At 34.1% G+C, this 10,945-nt stretch overlaps 1 protein-coding gene across 1 annotated transcript; it reads left to right on the top strand.

Annotated features, from left to right (window-relative positions):
* Positions 1–382: 382 nt before the first annotated feature.
* Positions 383–2,086, top strand: LOC124922729 (soluble inorganic pyrophosphatase 3-like). Its single transcript, XM_047463444.1, has 8 exons — positions 383–509; positions 1,039–1,067; positions 1,158–1,223; positions 1,297–1,404; positions 1,493–1,558; positions 1,643–1,763; positions 1,864–1,945; positions 2,044–2,086. Exons 1-8 carry the CDS (start codon positions 383–385, stop codon positions 2,084–2,086), a joined length of 642 nt encoding a protein of 213 aa, XP_047319400.1.
* Positions 2,087–10,945: the final 8,859 nt, after the last annotated feature.

The raw sequence follows: 10,945 nt of genomic DNA, 5'->3' as shown, positions 1-10,945 counted from the left end.
ATTTGAAAGAATATAATATTTAATAAAGACCTTTTCTTAAAATATTAAATAATTTAAAGAAAAGCAAGTTCTAAGATAATGTAAGGTTTTTTATTAAATAATTTTTTATTGATAAATGGTCTCCAAAACAATCACATTTAGATATATTATATCCAGTTCTCATTAACTTTTTAGATTAAACAAATAAATTAATTAATACAGCTATCAAATTGGTCAAAAAAGAACTTCCCCGCGTCAAATTGATTAATGATGATCCTAAAGGTGGTCTTCACTTTTTCTTTTTCATCACCAACCCTAAGACCAAGTTTCCTTATAAAAATGGAGTTTCGATCCCATAAACAAATTAAATCGACCATTTTAATCTAATCTTTCTCTAGAAAATATGAGCAACGAGGTTGTGGAAATTGAAGGAAATGGAAAAAAACCCACTCCACGTTTGAATCAAAGAATCCTCTCCACATTGTCAAGAAGATCGGTTGCTGCTCATCCATGGCATGATCTTGAGATAGGTAATTATTCTTTCTCTATTTTTTTCGTTCATTAAACATAAGAACCTAACTAATCCCACTGGATCGTTCGATTTCCGATAAAAAATACTTAAGGGGAAAGATATAATAACAAGTTTCAAAGAATAAATCCTAAATGAGCGGAAAATAAAGAAAAAAATTAAATGTAGATGAACAATACTCGAAGAATGTATAACAAGTCTATGTTCGCAAAAATGAATGACAGGTCTTATAACTAAGTTGACGATGATCAAACATTGATTGTAGTTCATACGATTTATCTTGATTTTTTTTTCCAATTTGTTGTATTTATAATTTACGATAAGTCATGTTGCAACTTTGATTGTATTAGTCGACATCTTAACTCAAGTACCTACTATCTTCACGGGATTAGAGTATAATGAAAAAAATGTATCATCTTATAAAAATGTTGTATAAGAAGTTTTCTATTTGCACGTTCTTTCAAGAATAATGATTTGAGTTCTTACTACAAAAACTGATAATTCTCATTGTCATACATTTAATTTTTCAGGACCCGAAGCACCACAAATTGTGAATTGTGTATGTCATCTTAATTCTATCTGTACATGATAATATTTAATGAAATGATATACTACATTTGATTAATATGCATTTTTATTTTTTATTTAGGTGATTGAGATTCCAAAAGGAAGTAAAGTCAAGTATGAACTTGATAAAAAGACAGGCATGATTAAGGTATTAATTAGTTACTAATTCTTTCTCTAATTCGAACCAAAAGTCTTATTACTGATAATTATCGATTTGTCAGGTTGATCGTGTGTTGTATTCATCTGTTGTTTATCCTCATAACTACGGATTCATTCCACGAACATTGTGCGAGGATAATGATCCAATGGATTGTTTGGTCCTCATGCAGGTTATAACTAGATTAATTAAATGATTTATATCAATGGTCAAGCGATATTAGTTTAAGTTATAATTATCGATTTTAATTTCTTGAACAGGAACCAGTAATCCCAGGTTGTTTTCTTCGTGCAAGAACGATTGGATTGATGCCCATGATCGATCAGGTTCATCCCAAACTATCTTATGTGTTATGTGCTATGTCATAAGTTATTTTTTTAAAATTAAGGTTTTGACAAAATAAACTACAGGGAGAAAAAGATGATAAGATAATCGCGGTTTGTGCTGATGATCCAGAATATCGTCATTATACTGACATTAGTCAACTTGCTCCTCATCGACTTGCTGAGATTCGTCGCTTCTTTGAAGACTGTAATCCTTCTTTTTTTTTTTAAATACGATTTATATCTTTGATGATTGCGGTTTGTAATGTTAAAAGGATGATAATGACCTTGACTAAAATATAATTTAGATAAGAAGAATGAGAATAAAGAAGTTGCTGTTGATGATTTCTTGCCTTCAAATGAGGCTCATGAAGCAATTCAAAACTCTATGTAAGTTTTGAGTTAGTAATTCTGTCTTTTTATTAAATAATATTTTAGTTAATTAATTGTCATAAGTTGTGTAAATATATATTTTTTAATCTTTGCAGGGATCTTTATGCTGAGTACATCTGGGAAACCTTAAGGAGATAAGAACATTCATTCAAATGGATCAATGATTATTTTGAAGGACTTGTGTTCTTTGTGTTTTTTTTAATTAAAACGATGATGAAACTTTCATTAATACTGTTTCACTTATTTGAACATTTGGATTTATATTTTTTTTGGGTTTATTTATATTTTGTTATGTTTATTTTTTAAAATATTATGCAACTGTTTAGAGTATTTAATTCAAAGAAATTTATTTACGAGTTTCTAGGTAAAATTGTTAGGTGTTCTTATTATCAACACTAGAACGTATCTAAATAACTCCAATTGAGAATAGATGAAGTTATGGTTTAGAAGAAATTGAGTCGGTCAAGAATTTTACAAAATATAGCGATACGAGGGACTACCTCCCTTTTTATTTACGAGGTTTTAGGTAAAATGGTTAGGTGTTCTTATTATCAACACTAGAACGTATCTAAATAACTCCAATTGAGAATAGATGAAGTTAGGGTTTAGAAGAAATTGAGTCGGTCAAGAATTTTACAAAATATAGTGATACGAGGGACTACCTCCCTTTTTTATATATGTAATAATATTATAAAGTATCTTTATACTTTATTTTAATGTTCAATCATCTAAAATATAAATTATAAAGAATCACTTAATAATATATTATAACACTCATTCTTCAAGATGAACATTTTTTAAATTCATTTAGGAAAATAACAGCTGAAATCGATTTTGCTCATGTGCCTTGGTAAGAAATTTGTCACGTGATTTCGAGTATATATATGTTTGTGCAAGATGAAACCTTTTTTGAATTTGCCCCTTGTAATATGACAATCAATCTCCAAATAGTTTGTTCTCTCATGGAACACTAGATTTTCCGTAATGTGAATCGTTTATTAAATCATAATGTAATAGGTAACTGTAATTTTTATTTCAAGTTTGTCATATTTGGTATGAAATCCAAACCAGCTCACTGGACATTTCTGACTTGGACCATATTCGCTATTTATTTACATACTAGAAAAAAGAGGGCCTTGCAAGGCGTGAATTCGGTAATTGTGCTGATCGGAACATGGAGGGAGAACACTCGCATTAGCTTTAGTGACAAGGATCTGCCAGAATCAGGGCCCAGCCATGCCCGGGCCTTATACGTTAGGGTTGAGGTGCAAGTATGTACCCCTTCCCTTGTACTGATAGACAATGGCTCCGCCTTAAATATTTGCCCACGACGGACTGCTTCGAAGATTGGAATGGATTTGAATCAGCTGACACCCACCGAAGTCTGGATGCAAGACTGCGGTACTCAGCTGTAGCACTTGATCGTGAAATTGCAGTCTAATTCTAATTTGTTGTCATGATATGATTGAATCTTCAATTTTATACATAAACACGTCAAAGATATATGGCTATATGAGCAATTAGCCCAATCAACCTATAGAAAACAGATTTTGTTAATTTTATAAAGATAGAAAAGACTAATGAAGGGTTACCTTTTTTTAGGTATTTTAATACCCTTAATGCTGACTTCTAGTGTGGCAAATTAGGTTGATGCATGTATTAGCTTAGTCGTTGAACACGAAACACAATAATAAGTTTTGTAAATTAAGATAGATCAATCTACCAATTAATCTTCTGTATTTTTAGGGTATTTTAGAATGTCATATTCATGTACTTCTAGTTTAACACCTTTCAATATTGTTTTTTTTTCTAGCTTAGTATTTATCAACCATGTTTCATGAAAAATGTCGAATATGTATTTGCGTTGATTAACAAAAATTTCCTCGTTAAATCTACTTATTTCAAATCCAAGAAAGAACTTAGCAACTTAAAGATCTTTGATCAAAAATCTTTTATCCAATTTTTTTTAACATTCTTAATTTAAGTCAAATTATGATCTGAAATACCTGTCATCAACATAAATAACCAAAAAATAATGAAATCCCCATTGCACCGAGTAAACAAACAATTACAATGAGATGATTGAGAAAACTATAAAAAATGAGCTTGTTTGTAAATTAAACATTTCATACCTAAAAGATTGTTTAAGTTCATATAGACTTTTAATTAATTTACACACTTTTTCTTTTTAGCATTCTCATATCCTTCCGGAGAAATAATGTAAATATTTTCATTTAAAAAACCATGTAGAAAAGTATTATTGAGATCTATTTGATGTAAATGTCAAGTATTTACCGCAACTAAGGGTAAAACAAGTCTAATGGTGATAGTCATTGCAACTGGTGCAAAATTGTCTTTATAATCTATCCCTTCTCTTTAATTATATTGCTTTGCAACAAGTCTTACTTTTAACTTGTCTATCGTACCATCTGAATTAATTTTAGTCTTAAAAATTCACTTCAGTTGCTTTAATTTTTTATTTCATAGCATTGTTCCAACCATTATTCATACAAGCTTTTTGTATGTATTAGGCTCACAAATACTAGTGATATTAATAAGATTTTTTTTTTTGTTTTGTATTATTTAAACATGACTGAAATGGAAATATTTTGGGAACAAAATGACCTTTGTTAATTCTCATTATATAGTTTTTTCCAAATAGATTTCTCTCTAATCCTTCTCTCTTTCTTAAATGATCTCTAACCTCATCATCAACACAATTAACTCATGTAAAAATCATTAATTATATTTGATGATGGTCTTTCATTTTCATAAGTATTTTTACCATTTGTTTATAAATATTTACAATCTTTTAGTACGCACTTTCAATTGGGTCCTCGGTCAATCAATCCCTTAGGAATCCATATTTGAGTTATTCTAATGGATTTCCCATTTTGAGTTGTGATTAATGCGTATATTTTTAACTTATTAGACGACTTTCTGCTAGCCACTGATCCTTTAGCTTTTGAAGAAGACTTTCTTTTAAAACTCCTTGACTTAGAGTCAGGTTTTAGATTTCCAGACTTATTAGCCTTTTCTAACTTATTCTTAAGCCAGCTAACAGTCGGCGGGACATAAACTATTTTATTTTTGAAAGAAACTTCTTCATGAATAGGATCAGATTCAATGTCAGTCATACTTCCTTTGACAAAGTTTATAGGCTTAAACTTGTCATTTGGTTTTGACTTTTTGCAGGACAGATTAGGGTCATTGCTATCAAATCCCAATCCGGATCTAGATCCAGCAGGTTTCAACATGTTGATCTGATATTTGACAGCATCATCAGATCTTGTCCATGCACTGACAACATAGTTAAGCCTTTTGTTTTCAGATGAAAGAGTTTGAATCTGTTCTTTGAGCATCTAATTTTCAGATGAGATCTCTGTTAAGTTTTCATCAAAAACGTTTGGTTCAGATTCTTGGTTTGAGGAGAGAACAGTTGATTCATATTTAACTTTCATTTCATAAAAAGAGTCAGCTAACTTCTTGTACTCAATAGCCATTTCATTGAGTGCATTAGTTAACTCCTCGTTGGTAAATTCTGGTGCAGAGATATCATTTACCTTAGATTGGTCATCTGCCATCAGACATGTGACAGCTTCATCCTCTGTTTCTGCAGGAGACTCCTCTTTATCACTGTCAGCCCATCTGGATTTGTTCTGACTGCAAATGAGTGCTTTCTGGTTCTTCTTTGCTTGAGAGTTTGCACCGTAGATCTGATTGAGCTTATCCCATATCTCTTTTGTAATGGAACATGACTTGATCTCACAGAACATATTCATGTTGAGTGACTGGTACAAAATATTCTTAGCAACATTATCCAGGTTGTTGGTCATCTTATCTTCAGTAGTCCACTCACCTCTTGGCTTAGAAATCTTTATGGGGCCATTAGTGATAACGCTCCACATATCATAGTCAATAGCAGCCAAGTGAGCTTGCAATCTTATCATCCAACATTCGTAGTTGTCCCTTGACAGAAGAAGAATTTCATTGATGATAGACATGCTTCGGGTTCTTGATGCTTGAGAATAGAAACAAGGCTCTGATACCAATTGATAGGATCAGCTTTATCGATAGAGACGGGGTCTGGCTAAGGATGAAGGCTTATGAAAAACGGTTTGAAAGAAATCATGTTAGGATTTAATTCGCTTTCTATTCTACGCAAACACTTGTAAACACTTGAAACAGATTCAAGGCGGAATTGTTTACTTGGGTTTGAAGCACAAGATGAAATATGAGAAGATGACAGAAATGAAAGAACACATCAGTTTGTTTATGGATGTTCGGAGAAACTCTCCTACGTCACCCTTTCTTCCAACCACCGGAAGAATTCACTATAATATAATTCGAATCAAATACAGTTTACACACTTAGCTCACTATTGAACATAACACTTTCTGTTCAATTACAAGATGAAGAATATCACTCAGCTAAATGTGTTTTGATTCTAGCTCTCTCTTGATTCACAAACAGTACAATCAGAAAGCAGCTTCACAGTATGAATGTTCAAAGGCTTGAATTCTCTCAAGATTGACAAGTTCGTAAGGTTAACAGTTCTTCTTGTTGAGGCAGATTGTCCGTTGTCCTTGAGACTTGTTAAATACTGAGCAGGAGCTAACGGTCGAATCTTCAAGAATGATACGTGGCACTCTTCCATTGGAAAGCCTCCATTGTACACAGCAGGTTCTGAGCACAAGGATCGTGGCCGTACAACACTGGTAGTGCGCCGAATATTCCATCAGAGATGTACCTGTAAAATAGGTAATGTGAGGAAAATTCTCTTACGTGGCATTCCTTGATTGGATGCATATAGATGTTGTACTAATCTTCACTAGAAAGTGGAGCAGAAGTAGGGTACAACTATAGCACGTGGGTAAGTGAAATGCTAGATTCAAGCGTACTGCTTAAACTGAGCATTAGACGTATTTCAGTTAGACGGATTGTGAAAATCAATCTAATGAAATAAGTCATCTCCCTCTAATAGAAAAACGTCTATTAGACCGCCTGGTCTAATAGAATTAGACTCGCGTCTAATTACAATAACCATTAAACTGCACGTCTGACTCCACTGAGTTAGACTACACGTCTAATTCCGGTTCTACCTCAAACTTGTCTGAAGGAGTTAGACGTACGTCTAACTTTCACTAATTAGACTACACGTCTAATTATTCAATAACCATTAGACTGCACGTCTAACTCCACTGAGTTAGACTGCACGTCTAATTCCGGTTCTACCTCAGACTTGTCTGAAGGAGTTAGACGCACGTCTAACTTTCACTAATTAGACTACACGTCTAATTATTCAATAACCATTAGACTGCACGTCTAACTCCACTGAGTTAGACTGCACGTCTAATTCCGGTTCTACCTCAGACTTGTTTGAAGGAGTTAGACGCACGTCTAACTTTCACTAATTAGACTACACGTCTAATTATTCAATAACCATTAGACTGCACGTCTAACTCCACTGAGTTAGACTGCACATCTAATTCCAGTTCTACCTCAGACTTGTCTGAAGGAGTTAGACGCACGTCTAACTTTCCCTAATTAGACTACACGTCTAATTATTCAATAACCATTAGACTGCACGTCTAACTCCACTGAGTTAGACTGCACGTCTAATTCCGGTTCTACCTCAGACTTGTCTAAAGGAGTTAGACGCACGTCTAACTTTCACATTCTATTAGACTGCACGTTCCACTGAGTTAGACTGCATGTCTAATTCCGCATAAATTAGACTACTCGTCTAATTGCAAATATATTAGATTACACGTCTAACTCCGATGAGTTAGACTGTACGTCTAATTCCGAATATCAATTACTCTACCCATCTAATTACAAACATATTAAACTTACGTCTAATTCTGTGTATTCATTAGACTTACGTCTAATTCTTTACATTCATTAGACTACACGTCTAACTCCGATGAGTTAGACTGTACGTCTAATTCCGTGCATTCATTAGACTATCCGTCTAATTACACGTCTATTAGACTACACGTCTAACTCCGATGAGTTAGACTGTACGTCTAATTCTGTGCATTCATTAACCTATCAGTCTAATTACACGTCTATTAGATTACACGTCTAACTCCGATGAGTTAGACTGTAAGTCTAATTTTATGCATTGAAAGCCAAAATCGGTCTAATGACCCTCATTAGATCCAAGTCTTATAACATATTGTTTCACTACACCTGTATCAAAACTCATAAGTTATTTCATCATCAAAATCTCAGTGGTTAAATTATTTCAATACTTAGTTAAAATAATTTGACCCAACAGTGTTGTTATCGAAGGACCTATCAAGATTGAGAAAGACAAATCTGAATGGACAAGTAAAAGATAAGAGGAAGAACAACCTCGACAACTTGGCCATGGACATCTTGTACAGATCCCTTGCCGACAGCATGTTCAACTACATCATAACTTGCGAGTCTGCCAAAAAAATTTGGGACAGACTCACTCAACTATGTGAAGAAAACACGTAAACCAAAGAGAATAAGATTACGGTTGCCACACAGTAGTTTGACAATGAAAGAGACGATGACTGAGTTTGATGCAAGATTCAGTCAGATTGTTACCACCCTATCTATTATGGGAAAGACCTACAACAATAGAGAAATTGCTATAAAGGTCATGCGAGCTTTGCCAAGGGAGTGGGACATCAAGACTATGGCGATGAGGGAGTCCAAAGACCTCAATAAGATGGATCTCTTCGACTTGCTTGCCGATCTAAAGGCTTATGAGTTCGAGTTGAACTCTAGAAATGAAGAGGAGCACCCCACATCCGCCATCATAACCAAGGCTTTGGTGATTGCCGAGGAGTCACGAGTTGCCACTAAAGTAACAACAACTGCTCAGTAGCGACGCAATGGCTCTTCTCGTGAATAAATTCGGCAAATTCATGAAGAAGAAGAGCAATTCTAACTCAAGATCCTCTAATAATACCAATGATTATAAAGCTAAATCTAAGGCTAACGTTAAATGCTTTAACTGTGGTATTTTAGGTCAATACAAATCGGAGTGTAGAAAGCTGAAGCGTGATGAGAAAAAGAAAGACAGTGAAAATGAGTTGAAGGCCCTAATGGCGACTGACAACAAGGCCAAGTGGATGCAAAGCAACTCAGATTATTCATCATCCAGCGACAGTGATGATGAAGAGGTTGCTTGCTTCATGGAAAGAGAAGAGGAAGATTATGAGGAGTTTAAGGTATTAGATTTTTCTTCTGAAAATTTCTCACGAGATGAATTAGTGGCTGCACTAAATGAAATGGTCTCGGAGTATAAAAAACTATCAGAATCTCAAAATGAAACAAGTTTAAAATCTGAAAATGATGAATCTTTATTTTTCTCAAACCTTCGAGCCAAAAGTTTTGAAAACTTGAATGAGCTTTCATCTGAGAATGAGACACTCAAGAAAAAGATTCAAACTCTCTCTTCTCAAAAACCAACGTTTAACCTATATTGTGAGCTCTTGGACAAGGTCTGGAGAAGCTGTCAAATATCAGATTAGTCTATTAAGGCCTGTTGGATGCAAATTCAGTCTAGGATTTGATAGTGATGACTCAGACAAGTCTAATAAGAAATTAAACTCATCAACTGACAAGCTTAATCCAATAAGCTTTGTCAAAGGGAGTTTAACTAAAAATGTAACTGATTCAAGTTGTGTGGACCAAACTTTAAAGGATGAGATAACTTATCTTTCGCCAACTGTTAGCTGGCTGAAACCTAGGTTAGAAGCAGCCAGTAAGTCTGGCATATCAAAACCTGATAGGAAGTCAAGGAGTTTTAAACAAAAATCATCCTCTAAAGTTAAGGGATCAGCTGTTAGTAAGAAGAAGTCTGCTAAACCTAAATCATATGCACTTATCACTATACAAAATGGGAAATTCATCAAGATAACTCAAATATGGATCCCTAAGAGACTGATCGACCGAGGACCCAAGTGAATGTGGGTACCAAAAGTTGTAAATAATTTTTTGCGTAGGTGATACAGGGTAGCTGCATGGAGGAAAAGTGGAGCACACTATTTTGAGAACATGCTCAAGAAGATCAACGGTGGCACACACCATTCCCAAAGACTAAGTGTTTCTTCCTTAAAAATATTTTTGGTCTTGAGGACCTCAAAACATTTATTTATTCATTCTGAAAATATGCATAAATTGATGGGGAAATTTAATGTTTAAATTGTTTAAATAGATGAACGCAGACGAAAGCTTTAATCGGTCTATTAGACGAAGACGTCTAAAAGAAAAGCAAGTACTTAGACATACATCTGATTACACAGTCTATGCTTTTGAGGTGAAATGTCTTGGTTTAAAACCTACGCGGTTAGACGTCGAAGTCTAATAGACGCTTAAATGTTTATAAGACTAGCGTAGTAAGACGCTAACGTCTAACTAGACACACGTGTAATACGTGTTGTCCATGCATAATTAGACGTCTACGTCTAATAGACGTTTAGACTTCTATAAGACAAGCATAATTAGACGCATGTGTCTAATAAACTCATGCGTCTAATAGACGTCTATGCAACTTAGATGCCAGAATATAGAAGAAAAGGACATGTCTAACTTTGTGTGCAAATAGACGCTTCATCTTCAGACTAATTGAGGACACCTGTCTTCTTGCGTGGTCATCTAACTTTCCCGCTCAAACATTAAAGTAGTCGTTTATTAATGACTTGAAGACGCATCTCTTTCAATGTCAAGGAAAATGACTAATATACCCTTAAATATTAATGTATCATTGGTTTAAACCTAGTTAATGATGACTACCATTGGGAAAATGTGACTAACATTAATTGGTGGGCCCTATTTGTCAAAAGTGACGGTTAAGACATGTGACCTTTCGGATTCTATTTAAGGACATTGTGCATGTGTTTGAAGATTTTACGCTCACAAGTTTCTTAAGAACCCTAGTTTTTCTCTAACTTCTCTCTTAGAAATCGTGTTCATCTTCTTCATCTATTCTTAAATGACTAACAAGAAACTTAT

This window comes from Impatiens glandulifera, chromosome 1, assembly GCF_907164915.1.
Source record: "Impatiens glandulifera chromosome 1, dImpGla2.1, whole genome shotgun sequence".
Classification (NCBI taxonomy): Eukaryota; Viridiplantae; Streptophyta; class Magnoliopsida; order Ericales; family Balsaminaceae; genus Impatiens; species Impatiens glandulifera.
Note: the sequence above shows the minus strand (reverse complement) of the source record. Positions and strands in the feature narration are given on the sequence as shown.